The sequence below is a fragment of the Chiloscyllium plagiosum genome, unplaced genomic scaffold (genome assembly GCF_037043375.1).
Source record: "Chiloscyllium plagiosum isolate Xiang-an unplaced genomic scaffold, Cpla_swu_hap1 HiC_scaffold_6, whole genome shotgun sequence".
Taxonomy (NCBI): Eukaryota; Metazoa; Chordata; class Chondrichthyes; order Orectolobiformes; family Hemiscylliidae; genus Chiloscyllium; species Chiloscyllium plagiosum.
The window spans coordinates 128,392,691-128,416,013 of NW_028270144.1; the positions used below are offsets into that span (position 1 = coordinate 128,392,691).

The window sequence follows — 23,323 nt, forward strand, 5'->3', positions numbered from 1 at the left end:
AGTTTACAGTGTGATGTAAATGAAATTATATATTGAGAAAAACCTGGACTGTTTGTTAAGCCTCTCATCTTTTAGAATGAACATGTCGGTTTCAGTTCTCTCATATATAAATCACAAAACTTCTGTAAAGTTACATTCTCAAGTGAACTTTAACAATTGGTTAAAAATCACACAACACCAGGTTATAATCCAACAGGTTTATTTGGAAGCACTAGCTCTCAGAGCGCTGCTCCTACATCAGATGGTTGTGGAGTACAAGATCGTAAGACATTGAATCCCACTCCAACACCGGCATCTCCAAATCATATTTAACAATTGGTGTCATGTCAGCCCAGATAATGTATTAAAGGTGTGAGATGCCCTGTATGAGACAGTCTGAACATTGTGGCACAGACTGATCCTAATCTAAAAAACGGATTTACAAAATCTTACATGGATTCATGCTCTAGGTCTGGGTCAGGACTCTGGGTCTGTACTCAGGGGAGTTTGGAATCATGACAGGGAATCTGATTCAAACTTATAGAAAACAGAGGTCTGGATAAAGTGAATGTGGGGAAGATGTTTCCAATAGTAGGAGAGACTAGAATCTGAGGGCACAGCCTCAGGGTGAAGTGACGACCCTTTAGAACTGAAATGAGTAGCAATTTCTTCAGCCAGAGGGTGGGGAATCTGTGGAACTCATTGCTGCAGAGGGCTGTGGAGACCAAGTCATCAGGTGTATTTAAGACAGAGATAAATGGATTCTTGATTAGTAAGGGGATTAAAGGTTACAGGGAGAAGGCAAGAGAATGGCGTTGAGCAACATATCAGCCATGATGGAACGGTGGACTCAAGGGGCTGGATGATCTAATTCTGCTTCGATATATTATAGCTGTATCTTCCAAGCAGTAATCAATGGATCCGCTCCAGAGACTTGACCGGTAGATTCCAACTGATGTTCCAGTGTGGCGCTAATGGAGCACTGCTCTGTCAGAAATGCCATCTTTCAGATGAGACCTTAAACCAGTGCCCCATCTGTCCTCTCAAATTGAGTTAATCATTCCCACAGTCAAAACTTTAAAGAACAGCAAGGAATTTCTCCTCAGTTTTCTGGACTGATATTTATACCTCAATCAATGTAACTAAAAACAAAATATCTGCTCAATTTTCCCATTGGTGTTTGTGGGAGAAGTCCTCAGGACATGCCAAACACAATCTAAATGCAAGTTTGCAGTTCATTCTTGGGATGTGGGAACCACTGGGAAGCCTGTCATTGATTGTCCATCCCTAACTGCTCCTTGTCATGACCCTTGGAAGGTACCCTTGGAAGGTACACTGATATTCCAGCCTCATGATTCCTGGTGTTGTCACAAAATTCAAAGATTTAATGAAATTACTCAAAGTCCCTAATTTTCTGGTCTGATGAACTCAGGTAAGGAACAAAAAACTGACCAGGTTTCTGTACATAAGAAGAAACTGCTATTTGCTACATAGAGATCAATTCTAATCACAGTCAAGTAAGTCAATGAATTACCAATATATAACTCTATTGGTCAGGATTCTATCTCTCTTAGCAAGCTTTGAGAAGATTTGTAGCTCAGGTTGCGGTTCTGGGTGTAGGTTTGGCTCACTGAGCTGGAAGGTTCATTTTCAGACATTTCATCACCACATTAGGTAACATCCTCACTGAGCCTCCGGATGAAGCACTGCCGATGATTCCTGCTTTCTATTTATATGTTTGGGCTTCTTTGGGTCTGTGATGCCATTTCTCATGGTGATGTCATTTCCTGTTATTTTTCTCAGGAGGTAGTAAATGAGGTCCAAGTCAATGTGTTTGTTGATGGAGTTCTGGTTGGAATGCCATGCTTCTAGGAATGCTCGCATGTGTCTCTGTTTGGCTTGTCCTGGACAGATGTGTTGTCCCAGTCAAAGTGGTGTCCTTCCTCATCTATATGTAAGGATACAAGTGAGAGAGGGTCATGTCTTTTTGTAGCTAGTTGATGTTCATGTATCCTGGTGGCTAGTTTTCTACCTATTTGTCCAGTGTAGTGTTTGTTACAGTTCTTGCATGGTATTTTGTAAATGACATTAGTTTTGCTTGTTGTCTGTATAGGGTCTTTCAAGTTCATTAGCTGCTGTTTTAAACTCTAAAAGACTCAAAATGTTAACTGTGTTTCTCAGTCACCAGATGCTACCAGACCTGCTGAGTTTCTCCAGCACTTTGACTTTATTTACTTAGATCTGATCCTTTGCTTGTAGAATACGGTTATCTCTATTGCGAGTTTGTCATCTTCACCAGATTGACACTGATCTTTCGGCGTGCATGGTGCTGCTGCTGGCATGTCCATCTTCTGTCTTCATTGAATCAAGGTTGGATCTCCTGATAATGGTCGAGTAGGGGATGTACAGGCCCTGAGGTTACAATTGTGTTGGAGTAAGTTGTGCTGCTATTGATGGCCTGCAGTGCCTCATGGATGACCAGTTTTTAGTTGCTAATCTGTTTGGAATAAGTGAATTTAGTACAGCTCCACGCAAGACAGTAGTGGAAACTATCAGTGTGAAGGTGACACTTTGTCATCACAAAGACTGTGCGGTGGTCACTCATACCGATACTGTCATTGACTGGTGCAGCTGTAGCAGGCAGATTGGTGAAGATGAGGTCAAGTATGTTTTTCCCTCTTGTAGATTCCCTCACCACCTGCTGCAGATCCAGTCTAGCAGCAATGTCCTTTCGGACCCGACCAGCTCGAACAGTTATGGTGCTACTGAGCTAGCCAGTCTTGGTGATTAATGTCTATCCAGAGTATGTTCTGTGCCTTTGCCACCCTCTGTGCATCGTCCAAATGGTGTTCAACGTGGAGGAGTACTGATTCACCACTGAGGGGTTGGGGTGGTAATCCTTGCTCATGTTTGAGCTGATGCCATACTATTTCATGGGGTCTGCAGTGAATATTGAGGGCAATGCTGTCTCCATTGTATACCCCGGTGCTACACCTCTGGTGAGCATGTCGTGCGCTACAGTGTGGTGATTGTGGTGCCTGGAACATTGTCGACAGTGTGATTTGATCAGGGAGAGACAGTGCTTCCAAATCTGGCACAAGCCCTCAGATACTGGCACTGTCACAGGCCAAGGCTTTCTGTTATTACCAGTGACCAGATCAATGCCAGATGGTCCATCCAGTTTCATCTGTTTAGTGTTTGTAGCTGTTTGATACAACTCAGTATCAGGATTAGTTAAAGGTCCACCCCATTGCTATGGGTCTGGACTCACATGCAGGCCAGACCGGGTAAGAATAGCAGATTTCATTCCGTAAAGGGACATTAGTGAATCAGTTTTGTCATTATTACTAGCTTGTGACTATCTTTCTTAAATCTAGATTTCATTATTTGTTTTGAATTGCACCAGCTGCCATGGTAGGATTTGGACTTGTGTCTACAGAGCATCAGCCTAGGCCTTTAGATTACTAGTTTAGTGATGTAATCACTCTGCCACCACTTCCTGTGATTGAGTGATAACTATTGGCCAAGACACTGCATAGACACTTCCATTATTCCACAGCTTAATATCTTATCCTGAAGAGGTACTGTTGACAGTGCAGCAGCCTCGCAGTCAGCCTGGGTTCCATTCTCAAGTATCTTGAGTGGCATTTGAACCCACAGCTTTGTGCCTCTGAGGTGAGATTACTATTAACTGAGGTCACAAAGGCCGTTACAAAAACGCAGGTCATCTTCCGTTTGGGAAAAAAAAAAGTTGATACAGACTTGATGGCTGCTGATGTTTCAAAACAAGGGCTGAGTTGGAGAGAAAAATCAGTGTAGGGTTAAACTGGTGAGCTGTTACAAGATGTGTCAAAATGCTCTTTATGCAAGAAGTTACCATTGGACTGAATTGTTACAGCACACAAGGCCTTTCTCCAGCTTATGCCAGCTTTTTGAAAAAAGCTACCCAATTTGTCCCACCCTGTGTTTCTTTCTCAGCCGCCCTACAGATTTTCCTCATTTGAATTTTTAATCCAACTCCCATTCGGAAATTATTGTAAAATTGTCTTCCACTGCCATGTGCATTCAAAATCACAAAAACACACTTTTGAAAAAAACATTTATTTTTGTCATCTGGCTTGTTTCGCATTTAAATTGAGTTCATAGGACCCTTCCAATGTGGAAACAGGCCATTGGGCCCAACAAGTCCACACTGACCCTCCGCAAGTCACCCACCCACACCCATTCCCCTACCCTATTACTCTACATTTTTCCCCTAACTAATGCACTAGCCTACACATCCCTGAACACTGTGGGCAATTTAGTATGGCCAATTCACCTAACCTGCACATCTTTGGAAACTGGAAGAAACCCAGGCAGACCCAGGGAGAATGTGTAAACTCGGCACAGACAGTCACCCGAGGCTGGAATCGATTCCGGGTCCCTGGCGCTGTGAGGCAGCGGTGCTAACCGCTGAGCCACCGTGCAAAGCATTCTGAACATAATTTTTTTTTTAAATTGAGGCTTTTTTAAAAAATTGGGATGTGAGTTTTATTGGTTTTCTGCCTTTTCAGCATCTGTTGATATTTTGCACAACATCCTCATGGATACTAAATGTGTTTCTCTCCTTCAATGCAGGAAAAACTGAGCTGGCCAAACAGATTGCAAAGTACTTGCACCATGATGTCAAAAAGGTATAACATCTCTCACCTATTATCTGTAGAAGCCATTACTTTTAGCTCCCATCACCAACTCTGTTTCCTTAGCAATGACACTGTCGCTCCCGAGCGCGGAGTCTCCCAGCGCGTCCCACCTGGAGTCTCCCAGTGCTCCCGGACCCAGAGTTCCCCAGCACTCGCCCACTCGGAGACTCTCAGCGCTCCCCCATCCAGATTTTCCCACTGCTCTGTCCCAGTTCACAAAGAAAATGTTTGATTCTGTCTGTTCTTTCCTTTGCACTGTAGAAATTCATAAGGATGGACATGTCGGAATTCCAGGAAAAGCATGAAGTAAGTCAAACGAAAGGTGGAACAGCAAGATCAGAAGCCTGTGGGTTTTAATGGTCCTTCAAGCAGGTAGCTTTTGTGTGGAGCAAAAAAGACCACAGAAAGAACTTACTAAAATCCACAAAAATTTTTTTAATGTATTAATGATAAAACCAAGGACTGCAGCTGTTCAAGAAGGTAGCTCATGATTACCTTCTCAAATGCAATTAGGTATGAGCAACGTTACCTGTCTTGAGAGCATTTGATGAGGATGGTGTAGAGAGAGTTTTACTCTGTATCTAACCCTCTTGCTGTTCCTGTCCTGGGAGAGTTTCATGGAGTCAGTGTAGAGAGAGTTTTATTCTGTATTTGACCCCATGCTGTACCTGTGCTGGGAGTGTTTAATGGATACAATGTAGAGGGAGCTTTACTCTGTATCTGACCCCATGCTGTACCTGTGCTGGGAGTTAGCGGGTTTTGAGAAGACTTGTAGCTCAGGTTGAGGTTCTGGATGTAGGTTTGCTCGCTGAACTGGAAGGTTCGTTTTCAGCACGAGAATTCCTAGAAGCATGACATTCCAACCGGAACTCTATCAACAAACACATTAACTTAGATCCCATTTATTACCCCCTCAGAAAAAGAACAGAAAATGACCTCGCCACAGGAAATGATGTCACCAACCCATGGAGACCCAAACACACAAATAGAAAGCGGGCCATGCCACCAGTGCTTCATCCAGAGGCTCACTGATGATGTTACGTAATATGGTGACGAAACATCTGAAAACAAACCTTTCAGCTCAGCGAGCAATCCTGCATCTATCTCCTGGGAGTGTTTGATGGGGACGGTGTAGAGGGAGCTTTACTTTTTATCTAACCCCATGCTGGCCCAGTCCTGGAAGTGTTTGATGGGGACAGTGTAGAGAGAGCTTTACCCTATATCTAACTCATGTGTGGGTAAAACTAAATCAGAAAATTGGAATAATTCCATTTTGATACAAATGTCTCTTGTGGGCAGAAAAAAAATTGAACAAGTTGAAAATGCAAACATCCTTCAGAGTTTAATCCAAGGCCGGAATAAATTGCTCAGTAAAGGGATGTGTGTTTCCTAGGTTGCAAAGTTTATTGGTTCCCCCCCTGGTTATGTTGGACATGAGGAAGGTGGTCAGCTCACCAAGAAGCTGAAACAGAGTCCGAACGGGGTGGTTTTGTTTGATGAGGTGGATAAAGCTCATCCCGATGTCCTGACCGTTATGTTGCAACTCTTCGATGAGGTAAGCTTCATCTAACTGCCTGTCAGATAGAAGGAACAACTTTCATTGCACAGTGGGATAATGACCATTTATCTGTGTGATATTGGTTGAGGGAGAAGTATTGAATCAGGACATCCCTGCTATCCCTTGAAATTGTGGCCACTGCATCTCCTACATGAAAGCAAGAGGGCACAGGGCCTGGCGTCAATATCTCACCTGAAAACAGTGCGTCTGACAATGCTGCAGTCCCTCAGTGCTGCTCTGTAGTGTCCAAAGGTTATCTGTTGAAGACACTAAGTAGAGATTGAATTCATGACCATGACTCAGACGGGCGAGTGCTACTGTCAGTGCCAATGTAATCATTGATGATGGATGCTAGAGTTGCAAGGAGATGAATGGAAAGGTAGTTGTTAGCTTCCAATTGAAATAGTAACCCGACCAAATCAGGTGAAGGATTGTCAAATCAAGCAGCAACTGCAAACATGGGTTTTCATTACCATAGTGATGAACCTTTAATATATAACTTTAAAATAAAGATGGATCAATGTCATGTGTTATTTCTTAGTGTGTGGGCATTTGCACAGGGACACAGCTTAAAAATAAGAGGTTGCCCAGTTAACACGGTGAGGAGACATTTTTCATTGATATTAGAGTCATCCAGCATAGAAACAGGCCCTTCAGTCTACCTTGACCATGCCGAGCAACAAACACCAAACTGCACTAATTCCATTTCCCTACACTTAGTCTCAGACAGCGGTGGAACTTTGGAACTCGCTTCTCCAGAGGACAGTGAGGTTCAGGGTCATTGAATATTTTTAATGTAGAGGTCAAAGATTTTTGATAAATAAAGGAACTCAAAAGGTCATTGGGGATAGATGGGAATGTGACACTGAAGCCACAGTTGGGACAGCCATGATCTTGCTGCATGGTGGACAACTTCACTTCAGAAGCAAATATGAGTATGAGGTTTGATTACCGGGGCGTAAGTGGTTTTGGGGGGGGTCAGTTACTGATCTATGTTGTTGGGCTCTGTGCTTAGACAGCAACCCCATCAACATTGTATAATAGCATGACAACATTCTAGAGAGTGAATTGGATAGACCAGGGACTTGGCTTTATCCAGAAATTCCTTCTGCCTGTTTAACATTCCATCATGATGAAGATTAAATAAATGGTCATCCCATTTCTGCAATCTTCTTGTGTGGCGATTACTTAGCCTGCTTTATATGAGTCACTGCTTGTGATACTATTATTTTTTGACGAGATGATGTCAAGTCTTTGACCTTCCTCAACCCCTCTCTTCATATTTCAGGGAAGACTAACAGATGGCAAAGGAAAGACCATAGAGTGTAAGGATGCAATTTTCATCATGACCTCCAATGTAGCCAGTGAGGAAATAGCAGAGCATGCCCTGCAGCTCAGACAGGAAGCCCAGGAGCTAGGCAAGAAACGCCTAGCTGAGAATCTAGGTAATGCACCGGTTGTGTTGAGGAATATCAAACCCTTATCTGGTTCTGTTTGCTTCATATTGTTATCCTGGTATGTCTCCATATTTCTCCCCAGCTGATTATTCTGAAACACAATGGCATCGGGGCCTCTGATGGTATGGTCTTCACACAGGCCAATCACTACCTGTTTCCCTGTAGGGTTCACCAGACATTGGCTGTTTTTCCTTTACCAATCACTGGGACAGCAATGCAATGGTTAACTTTGTCACTGTAAATATCTCAGTCATGTCCAAACCCCAATCAACTAACACAGCATGGGCTGGGCATCACATTTCAGGCAATGAATCTGGAGAGGTCAATTGCAAATTGAGCATGTTTTCACTAACTCGTTAACTAAGGCAGTGGTCAGTCCCACACTGGACAGTGCCTTCAGTAACTGAGGCACCGGTTAATCCCACACTGGACAGTGCCTTCAGTAACTGAGGCACCGGTCAGTCCCACACTGGACAGTGCCTTCAGTAACCAGTCAGTCCCACACTGGATAGTGCCGTCAGTAACCAGTCAATCCCACACTGGACAGTGCCTTCAGTAACTGAGGCACCGGTCAGTCCCACACTGGACAGTGCCTTCAGTAACTGAGGCACCGGTCAGTCCAACACTGGACAGTGCCTTCAGTAACTGAGGCACCGGTCAGTCCCACACTGGACAGTGCCTTCAGTAACTGAGGCACCGGTCAGTCCCACACTGGACAGTGCCTTCAGTAACTGAGGCACCGGTCACTCCCACACTGGACAGAGCCTTCAGTAACTGAGGCACCGGTCAGTCCAACACTGGACAGTGCCTTCAATAACCAGTCAGTCCCACACTGGATAGTGCCGTCAGTAACCAGTCAATCCCACACTGGACAGTGCCTTCAGTAACTGAGGCACCGGTCAGTCCCACACTGGACAGTGCCTTCAGTAACTGAGGCACCGGTCAGTCCCACACTGGACAGTGCCTTCAGTAACTGAGGCACCGGTCACTCCCACACTGGACAGAGCCTTCAGTAACTGAGGCACCGGTCAGTCCAACACTGGACAGTGCCTTCAGTAACTGAGGCACCGGTCAGTCCCACACTGGACAGTGCCTTCAATAACCAGTCAGTCCCACACTGGATAGTGCCGTCAGTAACCAGTCAATCCCACACTGGACAGTGCCTTCAGTAACTGAGGCACCGGTCACTCCCACACTGGACAGTGCCTTCAGTAACTGAGGCACCGGTCACTCCCACACTGGACAGAGCCTTCAGTAACTGAGGCACCGGTCACTCCCACACTGGACAGTGCCTTCAGTAACTGAGGCACCGGTCAGTCCCACACTGGACAGTGCCTTCAATAACCAGTCAGTCCCACACTGGATAGTGCCGTCAGTAACCAGTCAATCCCACACTGGACAGTGCCTTCAGTAACTGAGGCACCGGTCAATCCCACACTGGACAGTGCCTTCAGTAACTGAGGCACCGGTCAGTCCCACACTGGACAGTGCCTTCAGTAACTGAGGCACCGGTCAGTCCAACACTGGACAGTGCCTTCAGTAACTGAGGCACCGGTCAGTCCCACACTGGACAGTGCCTTCAGTAACTGAGGCACCGGTCAGTCCCACACTGGACAGTGCCTTCAGTAACTGAGGCACCGGTCACTCCCACACTGGACAGAGCCTTCAGTAACTGAGGCACCGGTCAGTCCAACACTGGACAGTGCCTTCAGTAACTGAGGCACCGGTCAGTCCCACACTGGACAATGCCTTCAATAACCAGTCAGTCCCACACTGGATAGTGCCGTCAGTAACCAGTCAATCCCACACTGGACAGTGCCTTCAGTAACTGAGGCACCGGTCAGTCCCACACTGGACAGTGCCTTCAGTAACTGAGGCACCGGTCAGTCCCACACTGGACAGTGCCTTCAGTAACTGAGGCACCGGTCAGTCCCACACTGGACAGTGCCTTCAATAACCAGTCAGTCCCACACTGGATAGTGCCATCAGTAACCAGTCAGTCCCACACTGGACAGTGCCTTCAATAACCAGTCAGTCCCACACTGGATAGTGCCGTCAGTAACCAGTCAGTCCCACACTGGACAGTGCCTTCAATAACCAGTCAGTCCCACACTGGACAGTGCCGTCAGTAACTGGTCAGTCCCACACTGGACAGTGCCTTCAATAACCAGTCAGTCCCACACTGGACAGTGCCGTCAGTAACTGGTCAGTCCCACACTGGACAGTGCCGTCAGTAACTGGTCAGTCCCACACTGGACAGTGCCTTCAATAACCAGTCAGTCCCACACTGGACAGTGCCGTCAGTAACTGGTCAGTCCCACACTGGACAGTGCCTTCAATAACCAGTCAGTCCCACACTGGATAGTGCCGTCAGTAACCAGTCAGTCCCACACTGGACAGTGCCTTCAATAACCAGTCAGTCCCACACTGGACAGTGCCGTCAGTAACTGGTCAGTCCCACACTGGACAGTGCCTTCAATAACCAGTCACTCCCACACTGGATAGTGCCGTCAGTAACTGGTCAGTCCCACACTGGACAGTGCCATCAGTAACCGGTCAGTCCCACACTGGACAGTGGCTGCAGTAACTGGTCAGCCCCACACTGGACAGTGCCATCAGTAACCGGTCAGTCCCACACTGGACAGTGGCTGCAGTAACTGGTCAGCCCCACACTGGACAGTGCCTTCAGTAACTGAGGCACCGGTCAGTCCCACACTGGACAGTGCCTTCAGTAACTGAGGCACCGGTCAGTCCCACACTGGACAGTGCCTTCAATAACCAGTCAGTCCCACACTGGACAGTGCCTTCAATAACCAGTCAGTCCCACACTGGATAGTGCCGTCAGTAACCAGTCAGTCCCACACTGGACAGTGCCTTCAGTAACTGAGGCACCGGTCAGTCCCACACTGGATAGTGCCGTCAGTAACCAGTCAGTCCCACACTGGACAGTGCCTTCAATAACCAGTCAATCCCACACTTGACAGTGCCGTCAGTAACCAGTCAGTCCCACACTGGACAGTGCCTTCAGTAACTGAGGCACCGGTCAGTCCCACACTGGACAGTGCCTTCAGTAACTGAGGCACCGGTCAGTCCCACACTGGACAGTGCCTTCAGTAACTGAGGCACCGGTCAGTCCCACACTGGACAGTGCCTTCAATAACCAGTCAGTCCCACACTGGATAGTGCCGTCAGTAACCAGTCAGTCCCAAACTGGACAGTGCCTTCAATAACCAGTCAGTCCCACACTGGATAGTGCCGTCAGTAACCAGTCAGTCCCACACTGGACAGTGCCTTCAATTACCAGTCAGTCCCACACTGGACAGTGCCGTCAGTAACTGGTCAGTCCAACACTGGACAGTGCCTTCAGTAACTGGTCAGTCCCACACTGGACAGTGCCTTCAGTAACTGAGGCAGCGTCAGTCCCATGCTGGACAGTGCCTTCAATAACCAGTCAGTCCCACACTGGACAGTGCCGTCAGTAACCGGTCAGTCCCACACTGGACAGTGGCTGCAGTAACTGGTCAGCCCCACACTGGACAGTGCCTTCAGTAACTGAGGCACCGGTCACTCCCACACTGGACAGAGCCTTCAGTAACTGAGGCACCGGTCAGTCCCACACTGGACAGTGCCTTCAGTAACTGAGGCACCGGTCAGTCCCACACTGGACAGTGCCTTCAATAACCAGTCAGTCCCACACTGGATAGTGCAGTCAGTAACCAGTCAGTTCCACACTGGACAGTGCCTTCAATAACCAGTCAATCCCACACTTGACAGTGCCGTCAGTAACCAGTCAGTCCCACACTGGACAGTGCCTTCAGTAACTGAGGCACCGGTCAGTCCCACACTGGACAGTGCCTTCAGTAACTGAGGCACCGGTCAGTCCCACACTGGACAGTGCCTTCAGTAACTGAGGCACGGGTCAGTCCCACACTGGACAGTGCCTTCAGTAACTGAGGCACCGGTCAGTCCCACACTGGACAGTGCCTTCAATAACCAGTCAGTCCAACACTGTATAGTGCCGTCAGTAACCAGTCAGTCCCACAGTGGACAGTGCCTTCAATAACCAGTCAGTCCCACACTGGATAATGCCGTCAGTAACCGGTCAGTCCCACACTGGACAGTGCCTTCAATAACCAGTCAGTCCCACACTGGACAGCGCCGTCAGTAACTGGTCAGTCCCACACTGGACAGTGCCTTCAGTAACTGAGGCAGCGTCAGTCCCATGCTGGACGAGTGCCGTCAGTAACCGGTCAGTCCCACACTGGACAGTGCCGTCAGTAACCGGTCAGTCCCACACTGGACAGTGCCGTCAGTAACCGGTCAGTCCCACACTGGACAGTGCCTTCAGTAACCGGTCAGTCCCACACTGGACAGTGGCTGCAGTAACTGGTCAGCCCCACACTGGACAGTGGCTGCAGTAACTGGTCAGCCCCACACTGGACAGTGCCTTCAGTAACTGAGGCACCGGTCAGTCCCACACTGGACAGTGCCTTCAGTAACTGAGGCACCGGTCAGTCCCACACTGGACAGTGCCTTCAGTAACTGAGGCACCGGTCAGTCCCACACTGGACAGTGCCTTCAGTAACTGAGGCACCGGTCAGTCCCACACTGGACAGTGCCTTCAGTAACTGAGGCACCGGTCAGTCCCACACTGGACAGTGCCTTCAGTAACCAGTCAGTCCCACACTGAATAGGGCCGTCATTAACCAGTCAGTCCCACACTGGACAGTGCCGTCAGTAACTGGTCAGTCCCACACTGGACAGTGCCTTCAATAACTGAGGCACCGGTCACTCCCACACTGGACTGAGCCTTCAGTAACTGAGGCACCGGTCAGTCCCACACTGGACAGTGCCTTCAGTAACTGAGGCACCGGTCAGTCCCACACTGGACAGTGCCTTCAATAACCAGTCAGTCCCACACTGGACAGTGCCTTCAATAACCAGTCAGTCCCACACTGGACTGTGCCTTCAATAACCAGTCAGTCCCACACTGGACTGTGCCGTCAGTAACCAGTCAGTCCCACACTGGACTGTGCCTTCAATAACCAGTCAGTCCCACACTGGACATTGCCGTCAGTAACCAGTCAGTCCCACACTGGACTGTGCCTTCAATAACCAGTCAGTCCCACACTGGACAGTGCCGTCAGTAACTGGTCAGTCCCACACTGGACAGTGCCTTCAGTAACTGGTCAGTCCCACACTGGACAGTGCCTTCAGTAACTGAGGCAGCGTCAGTCCCATGCTGGACAGTGCCTTCAATAACCAGTCAGTCCCACACTGGACAGTGGCTGCAGTAACTGGTCAGTCCCACACTGGACAGTGCCTTCAGTAACTGGTCAGTCCCACACTGGACAGTGCCTTCAGTAACTGAGGCAGCGTCAGTCCCATGCTGGACAGGGCCTTCAATAACCAGTCAGTCCCACACTGGATAGTGCCGTCAGTAACCGGTCAGTCCCACACTGGACAGTGCCTTCAGTAACCAGTCAGTCCTACACTGGACAGTGCCTTCAATAACCTGTCAGTCCCACACTGGACAGTGCCGTCAGTAACCAGTCAGTCCCACACTGGACAGTGCCGTCAGTAACCAGTCAGTCCCACACTGGACAGTGTCTTCAGTAACTGAGGCAGCGTCAGTCCCATGCTGGACAGTGCCTTCAATAACCAGTCAGTCCACACTGGATAGTGCCGTCAGTAACCGGTCAGTCCCACACTGGACAGTGCATTCAGTAACCAGTCAGTCCTACACTGGACAGTGCCTTCAATAACCTGTCAGTCCCGCACTGGACAGTGCCTTCAGTAACCAGTCAGTCCCACACTGGACAGTGCCTTCAATAACCAGTCAGTCCCACACTGGACAGTGCCTTCAGTAACCGGTCAGTCCCATGCTGGACAGTGCCTTCAATAACCAGTCAGTCCCACACTGGACAATGCCTTCATTAACCGGTCAGTCCCATGCTGGACAGTGCCTGCAGTAACTGGTCAGTCCCACACTGGACAGTGCCTTCAGTAACTGAGGCAGCTTCAGTCCCATGCTGGACAGTGCCTTCAATAACCAGTCAGTCCCACACTGGACAGTGCCTTCAGTAACTGGTCAGTCCCACACTGGACAGTGCCTTCAATAACCAGTCAGTCCCACACTGGACAGTGCCTTCAATAACCGGTCAGTCCCACACTGGACAGTGCCTTCAGTAACCAGTCAGTCCCACACTGGACAGTGCCTTCAGTAACTGAGGCAGCGTCAGTCCCATGCTGGACAGTGCCTTCAGTAACCGGTCAGTCCCACACTGGACAGTGCCTTCAGTAACCGGTCAGTCCCACACTGGACAGTGCCTTCAATAACCAGTCAGTCCCACACTGGACAGTGCCGTCAGTAACCAGTCAGTCCCACACTGGACAGTGCCTTCAGTAACCGGTCAGTCCCACACTGGACAGTGCCTTCAGTAACCGGTCAGTCCCACACTGGACAGTGCCTTCAATAACCAGTCAGTCCCACACTGGACAGTGCCTGCAGTAACCAGTCAGTCCCACACTGGACAGTGCCTTCAATAACCAGTCAGTCCCACACTGGACAGTGCCTGCAGTAACTGGTCAGTCCCACACTGGACAGATGCATGAGGAAATGTTGATGACAAGCACAGGTAGGTGAGAGGAAGGAAGCTTGGTTTTAGTCTTTAATGTAGTGTGTACAGGTAAATATGTGGAGCATTGACCTTGCAGAAAAGATAATTTGAAGTTTCTAGAATGCCCTTTTGAAGGGAGCTCTCCTTGCTTGCTGCAGATGATGTGATTCTGAGTGAGAAAGTGACCATCTCCAAGCAATTTAAAGAAAATGTGATCAGACCCATTCTAAAGGTAATACAACTATTCAAGTTCATTAGCAACATACATGTACTGAATTGTATTTCAGAGAACTCACAACAAAGAAAATGCTGTTTGCCCATCAGAGGTCTTTAATGGCATCTTTCTCTATTTCCCCATCAAGATCCATCCTTCCAACAGCCCTACTCTGTAATTATTACTCATCCTCAACACCCTTTGTAATTTAGTTCTCTTAATATCTCAAATAAGCCCTTTTAGAGGGAGGCAGTGCCAGTGTGGTAATCTCACCAGACAGGTGATCCATTGGGCCCAGCTAATGCTCTAGGGGCATGGGTTCAAATCCCACTTGGGCCTCTGGTGAAATTTAAATTCCATATCAGTAATTGGAACTAGTGATGATGATCATGATAAATATTGTGGATTGTCTTAAAAGTTCATCTGGAAGGAAATCTGCCATCCTTATCCAATCTGGATCTAATTCCAGACCCACAGCAATGTGGCTGACTTTCTTAATTTGCTCAAGGGACATGGATATGTCACTGGCTGGACAGCATCTGTTGCCCGTCCCTAGTTGCCCTTGAGAAGGTAGTGGTGAGCTGCCTTCTTGAATTGCTGTGTCTTTCTGCTGTCCACCTGGTTACATTTCTTCGTTGAGACTTCATAGTAATTGATACAACTGAGTGGCTTGCCAGGCCATTTCAGCAGATAGTTGAGAGTTAGCCACATTGCTGTGGGTCTGGAGCCTGTCGGCCAGACCAGGTAAGGATGGCACATTTCCTTCCCTGAAGGGCATTAGTGAACCAGATGGGCTTTTCTGACAATAGACAATGGTTTTGTGTTTATCAGTATGTTCTTAATTTCCAGATATTTTCTTTAAACTGCCCTCCAAAATAGCCCAGGCCACTCAATTCAAGGACGATAAGAGATGAATACACTACAATGTTAAAGAAAAATAAATGTTCCACAGTTCGAACACTAATGGTATCTCATCTAAAATTCTGCCTGTCTGAATATCCACAATACTTCTTACTTTGACAGTTCTTCTTTGGAAAGCATTAAATGGCACTTTGGCATTATTCTCAATCTGTTCCTCTTCCAACCAACCAACTCAGCAGGGAACAACTGATCTGGTTGATATCACCAAATAACTTCCAGGACGGCTAGGACTGCAGTACATTGCCTTCAGTCTCTCATCGATCCCTTCCTTTCACATTGAGAATGATTCTACCCTGCCCATTCCCTTATTGCCTGTTGGTCTTGCTCACCAGTTGCTAACACTTTTCTATTTGTAGTAATCCACTGATGTATCGTGAATGTGCTTCCATTCAGGCCCATTTCCGGAGGGATGAGTTTCTGGGCAGAATCAATGAGATTGTTTACTTCCTTCCGTTTTGTCACTCGGAACTGATTCAGCTGGTCAACAAGGAGTTAATGTTTTGGGCCAAGAAGGTAAGAGAGGGATTCTGAGCTGAAGAACCAGACTCAAAACTAAAAAAAAAACAAAGAACTGTGGATGCTGGAAATCAGGAACAAAAACAGAAAATGCTGGGACAACAAAAGGTTAATTCACCATGTTGGATCATATGTGATTACGGGTGATTTAATGGCTTGGACAGATGACTGGCTGATGCCCAGAAGACAGAGAGTTGGGAAAAATTGGGTTTTTTTTCTGGATGGCAAGTTGCAAACTAGTGGGGTGCCACAGAGTTCAGTCCTTGGACCTCATCTATTTACAATCTACATTAACAACTTGGACACAGGGATAGAAGGCTTTATAGCCAGATTTGTGGATGACACAAAAATAGGCAGAATAGTAAATTGCAATGAGGAAATAAGAACCTGACAAATGGATAGTGATAGGTTAGGAGAGTGGACCAAAATGTGGTAGAAGGAGTTTAACGTGGATAAGTGTGAGGTCATGCATTTGGGTCAAAACAAGAGGAAGAGACATGAGGGTGCTACGGTGCAGTGGGATCTAGGTGTACTCATTCATAAGTCAATGAAAACTAGCATGCAGGTGCAGAAGATAATAAAGAAAGGGAATGGACTGTTGGCTTTTATAGCTAAAGGAATAGAATATAAAGGTAAGGAAGTATTGTTGCAACAATACGAGGTATTGGTGAGACCACACCTGGAGTATTGTATGCAGTTTTGGACCCTTATTTGAGGGAGTTCAGAGGAGGTTTACTAGATTGATCCCACGGATGAGGAGTTTGTCATATGAAGAGAGAATGAACAGTGTAGGCCTATAATCTCTGGAATTTAGAAGAATGAGGACAGATCGAATTGAGGAATTCAAGACGATAAAGGATATGGATAAAATAGACATGGAGCAGATGCATCCTCCTGAGGGACATTCTAGGACAAGTTTTAGGATAAGAGGCAGCAAATTTTAAACAGTTGAGGAGAAACTGCTACTCCCAAAAGGTTGTGAATCTGTGGAATTCACTACCCCAAAGTCTGGTGGATGCTGGGACAGTAAGTAAATTTAAGGAGGGGTTAGACAGATTTTTAGTTGGTAATGGGTTCATGGATTATGAAGAGAAAGCAGAAAAATGGGGGCAAGGAGCATATGAGCCATGATCGAATAGCTTAACTCTGCTCCAATATCTTATGAACTTATGAACTCAGTAGACCTAGCAGTATCTGAGGAGAGAAAACAAAGTTGACTCTTCTTCAGAACCGTTCATCAGAGCGGTATCCATATATTTGTTTGTTATCCATGGGAAATCCATGCCCCCCCACCATGAATAATGAGGGTGAGATTGCTTTATGTGATCTGCCACTTCCCTCTTTCCCATTATCAATTAATAGTTAGATGGGAATAAACGGGGCATTTTCATGTTGGCAGACTGTGACTAGTGGAATGCTGCAAGGATTAGTGCTGTGGCTTATTCTGTTTATAATAAATATGAATGACTTGCACAAAGAGAGGGACAGTAATGTATCCAGTTTGCTCATGATAGAAAGCTAGGTGGAAGGAGAAGCTGTGAGTATAACAGAGACTGCAAAGAGATCAGGCTGAAGTCGATAACCAGATGGCAGGAAGTCAGCAGGTACAGAGAGCAGGTACAAAGGCTAATGGCATTTTGGCCTTTGCTGCAATGGTACTATAGTACAGGAATAAAGGAGGTCTGTTACACTACTTCATATTTAATAAAATATATTCTTGGGACTCCATTGGCTAGACCAGCATTTATTATCTGTTAATTTCTTCACTCAGAGTTGTGAACCTGAGGAATTCTCTCCCACAGGAAGCTGTTGGGGCCAATTCATTAGATATATTCAAGACGGAACTAGACATGGCCCTTGCAGTTAAAGGGATCAAGGAGTTTGGAGAGAAAACGTGAATGGGATCCTGTAATTAAATACTCAGTCATGATCATATTGAATGATGGTGCAGGCTCAAAGGGCCGAATGGCCTACTCCTGCACCTATTTTCTCTGTTTCTATGTCCCTAGTTGCCTCTTGAGAAGGTGGTGGTGAGCAGTCTGCCTGAACTGTGTCAGACCTTGGGATTTAGGGAGTGCTGTTAGGGAGGGAGAGGCAGGATTTTTTTCCCAGTGGCACTGAAAGAACAGTGATATATTTCCAAGTGAGGCCTTCACCTGCTGCCCAGGTGGTAAAGGTTTCCAGATTGGAAGGTGCAGTTGGAGATGTAAGATTCTGGATCAGTGGTGCTGGAAGAGCACAGCAATTCAGGCAGCATCCGAGGACAGGCAAAATCAACGTTTCGGGCAAAAGCTCGCTTTTGCCTGAAACGTCGATTTTGCCTGCTCCTCAGATGCTGCCTGAATTGCTGTGCTCTTCCAGCACCACTGATCCAGAATCTGGTTTCCAGCATCTGCAGTCATTGTTTTTACCTTGGAGATGTAAGAACCAAGGCACAAAGGTGCACGTGTTTACAGGCACCTATAGGAGCACAGTGAAAGAGGAACGCTATCTGACTTCCTGCTCACCAGCTCCAGCAATCATGCCGTAATTATCACTCCTCATACCAGCCCAACAATATTAACTTGATGATCAAGCAACAGCTGGCATTCATATAGCACCTTTATCGGAGTAAAATGATCCGGAATGCTGCACAGGTGCATGTTTGACTAGAATCTTGCCACTTTGCCATGTAGAAGTATTTTGGGACATGTGATCAAAGGTATGTCTTCAGAGGAATCCCAGACTTTGGGGATCGGGCGACTGAAAGTCCTGCCACCTTAAGTGGATTAAAAGCAAGGGTGTGCCGGGGACAAGAATATGAGGACTGCAAAGATTTTGGAGAATATTTTTGCTGGATGGGTTTATCAGAGAAAGGGACAAGGCTGTGGAGCAAGTAAAAGCAAATGAAAATTATAATAGAGGAGAAAGTGAGGACTGCAGATGCTGGAGATCAGAACTGAAAATGTGTTGCTGGAAAAGCGCAGCAGGTCAGGCAGCATCCAGGGAACAGAAGAATCGACGTTTCGGGCATAAGCCCATCTTCAGGATTCCTGAAGAAGGGCTTATGCCCAAAACGTCGATTCCCCTGTTCCTTGGATGCTGCCTGACCTGCTGCGCTTTTCCAGCAACACATTTTCAGCTCTGAAAATTATAATACCAAACATAAGCCTCCTGAGCCCAGTGTTCTACTACACCAGCTGTACTTGTCCTCAATAGAGCCCCATCAGAGGAGGTTGCATATTCTTTCTTGTTGTATTTTCCTTAAAGAGGGAATGAAGGGGATGTTGGGTGGCTGTGCAGTAAATCCAGTAAATGTACGACACTGAAATGTCTTTCATTTCCCTGTAGGCCAAACAACGACACAATATCAACCTGCAGTGGGACCGGGAGGTGATGGATGTATTGGCGGAAGGATACAATTTGCACTACGGAGCGAGATCCATCAAGCACGAGGTGAGGCTGGGGGCCAGTGTGAGATTATGGGACAATGTCAGCAATAAATCACACCTTCTGTAAATAAAGCAGATTAAATATGAATATGTCGTACATCACAGTGAATAATACAGCACACTTCTCCTGAGCTAACATTCCAGCAACGCAGAGAGGGAAATGACAGCAAAGTGAATATTCCGGCAGTCTGTTAACAGTGTCAATTTCTGTATACACATTCACTGAAAAGGGTCTGGGAGGCATTGAGTTATAAAACGGCACAATACAGAAGGAGATTGTTCAGTCCATCAAGTCTATGCCATGTCTTTTATAGAGCAGTTCAGTTAACCCCACACTTTCCCCTAATATCCGCAATATTCAAATATTTTGCTCATTCCTTTTTGGAGGCTACTGTTCCAATTTGTTTCCACCACCTTACTTGTCACCAAATTCCAAATCCTAACCAATTCGCAATAAGAGGGTGCTAAAAGGAAGAGTAGGACCGATTAAGACCCAAAAGGGGATGCAAACATGGAAGCAGAGAGGCTTGCTGATGGATGGACTGAAAACTTTCTATCAGTATTTACCAAGAAAGCAGAGGCTATCCAGGCCATGATGGAAAGAGGGAGTTGTTCACTCACTGCAAGGTTGAAAATTGACAAGGGGATGGTGCCTGAAGTTGATAAGGTGCTGGGACGAGATCTCTCAGCTCTAGTTATGGCTCTATGTAATTACCACATTTAAAGGCATCTGGATGTGGATATGAATAGGAAGGGTTTGGAGGGATATGGGCCAAATGCTGACAATGGGACTAGATTAGGTTAGAATATCTGGTCGGCATGGATGATTTGGACCGCAGGGTCTGTTTCCGTGCTGTACATCTCTATGACTCTAGTATCGTTTTGGTACATCCTTCCTGCACCTTCTCCAGATCTACAGTGCCCTCCCTATAACACAGTGGCAAAAAGGAAGGGTGCTGTATCCAGGGTTTTACAAAGATTTAACATAGAAATTAGCAGCAACTGATTACACCTTCCAGAGGCTGGCTACTCTACGGGAACAGTAGGGAAGAAGTGCCCTGGGTCCAGTCTGCCCGTACTCCTGCATGATTTCCATGCATCTCCCATCCGGTTTGAGAGCTCGGGTTGATGCTGTAATTTTAAGAAATAGCATCTTTACATCATATGCTCTTTCCTCACTCCATGCCCCATGTTATTTTCCCAGGTGGAGCGCCGTGTTGTGAATCAGCTGGCAGCTGCCTATGAGCAGGAGCTTCTACCAAACGGCTGCACACTCCGCATCGCAGTGGAAGGTTCAGGTGTAGGCACAGGGAGGGAGCAAGACCCGGAACACGGAGAGCTGGACTCCAAGGGAGCAAAGATCAGGCTAGAGATCGTGGAGAAGGACAACAAGTCCCGCAAGCTCAACATCAGGGTTCCGCTCAAAGGAGACGAAGTGGCCCACAGGTTTTAGCACTCACCACATAGGACCTAAAACTTAGCCAAGACTGACTCGTGCCAAACTGACAATAGCACGCCTCCTCCTCCTCTTCCCTTCCTCCGGTCTCTCCATCCCTCACTGAATTGTGCCTGTCACCTCCACCCCTCTCCCTCAGCATCCGTTGTACTGTGGTATGGGGTCTTCAGGTTTATTTTGAGTATACCTTCCCCTCCCTGCCCACCACACAACAGCAAGTACACCTTCCAGAGGAACTAGCCCATGGGGGCTGAAAGGCCTCCTTCTCTTCCTGTGCAGCATTTGTGAGGGGCTGAATAGCCTCCAGTTCCTGGAATTGCCAGAGAGCATTCATGATAGTTATTTATTTTCCCCTTTTGTGTGCTTTGTGAGTGATCCAGGGTTAATGCAACTCATTGTAACTCAACATGGACAACGGGAATTGGAATGAGAAAACTGTGCAGCATGAGTTACAATATCTCACCGAGAGAGAGATACCTTGAATCACTTTGTCTGTGTACAGCTGGATGGTGGCAAGCAGATGCCTTTTTTTTCTGATTTGTCAAATTATAACTTGGACTTCAGACATGCAATGATTGCAGACTTTTATTATCTTACACATCGATCAGGCCACAGCACATTGTAACGACACACACGGACACTTTTTGATGTGGAGTTCACTATCACTCATTGCGTGCAACTGGGGGAGCAACCAAATGACACACCTTTTCCCCATGAGCCCTGGTAACCTGCCCCGCAGAACCTGACATCCAAATCTATCTTCTGTTTCTTCCTCGATGCCCTAACCCTCTTTGAACTTTGTAGGGCTTGAATGATTTGTAAAGGGCCTTGTGCATGTCTTGTCTACAAAAAGCAAGACACCAGATTCAGCCAATTACTGCCCCTTCAGTCGACTTTCGATCATCAGTGCTATTGATCAGCACCTGCTCAGTGACACCTGTTTGGGTTCTGCCAGCCCCTGACCTCATTCCAGCCTTGGGTCAAACATGGACAAAAGAGTTGAATTCCAGAGGGGAGGGGAGAGGAACAGCCCTTGACATCAAGGCTGTATTCAACCAAGTGTGGCATCAAGGAGCCCTGGCAAATCTGGAATCAGTGGGTGTTGGGGGGGAAACTCTACACTGGTCAGAGTCATACCTGGCACATAGGAAGATTGTTGTGATTGTTGGAAGTCAGTTATTTCAGCTCCAGGACATCTCTGCAGGAGTTCCTCAGAGTAGTGTCCTCAACCTAACCATCTTCAGCTGCTTCATCAATGACCTTCCCTGCACTATAAGGTCAGGTGTGGAGATGTTCACTCATGATTGCACAATGTTCAGCATCTTTTGAAATTCTTCAAATACAAAGCAATCTGTGTCCACATGGAGTATGGCCTGGACAATATTCAGGTCTGGGCTAATGAATTCATGATATACAAGTGTAACACTGACATTCTCCAGCAAGAGAATATCTAACCACCACACTTCCATATACAGTGATGTTACCATCACTGAATCCCTCATCATCAACATCCGTACATCAGAAACCGAACTGGACTAATCACATAAATACCATTGGGACCAGAGCAGACCAGAAACTGGGAAATCTGTGAATTCCAGTGCTTTTTCCCCCCATCCACAAGTCAGGAGTGTGGTGGAATACTCCCCACTTGTCCGGATGCGTGCAATTCCAACAACACTCAAGAAGCTAAACACCACCCAGGACAAAGCAGCCTGATTGATCAGCGCCCCATCCATCACCTCCATCATTCACTCCCTCCAACACCAATGCACAGTAGCAGTAGTGAATGCCATTTATAAAGTACACTGCAGCAACTGCCAAAGCTACGTACTCCACATCCTGGGAGTTTAATATGAGAATCACTGGCTTCAAGGTTGTTACTCAGAATTATATCCCTGTCCCTGCAGCAGTCTGGCTGTCCCCACAGCAGATGGACTGCAGTGGTCAAGAAGGTGGCTAACCACTGTCTTCTTGAGTGTGACTGCAGGTGGGCAAAAACTTGTTGACACAGCCAGCAATGTTCACATCATGTGAAATGACTTTTGCCCTGAATCCAGTTTGACATTCCCTGTGCAAGTGTTGCGCGGGTGCTGCACTTCTGGAGGTGTGATATTTCGATTGAGACATTAAAGCCTCTCTGCTAACTATAAAGATCAGATAACACTATTTTGAAGGAGGGCAGGAGTGACCTGATCCAATATTGTCCGTCAGCCAATATCACTTAAACATGATTACACTGCTATCTGTGGGAGCTTGCTGTGCACAAACTGACTGCCCATGTTTCCCTACATGACAACAGCAACTCCTCTCTGTTAAATGTACTTAATTTGGCTGTAAATCTTGCTGGGGATACAGGACCATGAAGGTTTTTCATTTCTCGCCTGTGAATTTAATTGTTCAACAAAAGGGGCACCATCTCTGAGCCCAGTAGTGTCTTCATGTTGTACCTAGTCATACACAATTTCCAGTTAAAGAAGTTGTTTGTAACC

General features: G+C 46.9%; 1 protein-coding gene across 1 annotated transcript in view; it reads left to right on the top strand.

Moving 5' to 3' along the window:
• The window catches only part of clpb (ClpB family mitochondrial disaggregase), a 128,396-nt gene extending 106,990 nt beyond the window's left edge, over positions 1 to 21,406 (top strand). The window contains exons 9-16 of the mRNA XM_043686858.2: positions 4,597 to 4,652; positions 4,923 to 4,967; positions 6,055 to 6,216; positions 7,508 to 7,664; positions 14,455 to 14,528; positions 15,825 to 15,944; positions 19,278 to 19,382; positions 20,583 to 21,406. Coding sequence (XP_043542793.2) covers positions 4,597 to 4,652; positions 4,923 to 4,967; positions 6,055 to 6,216; positions 7,508 to 7,664; positions 14,455 to 14,528; positions 15,825 to 15,944; positions 19,278 to 19,382; positions 20,583 to 20,831 — 968 coding nt within the window. The 3' untranslated portion in view covers positions 20,832 to 21,406. The remainder of the gene's footprint in view (positions 1 to 4,596; positions 4,653 to 4,922; positions 4,968 to 6,054; positions 6,217 to 7,507; positions 7,665 to 14,454; positions 14,529 to 15,824; positions 15,945 to 19,277; positions 19,383 to 20,582) is intronic.
• The last annotated feature ends 1,917 nt before the right edge of the window (positions 21,407 to 23,323 follow it).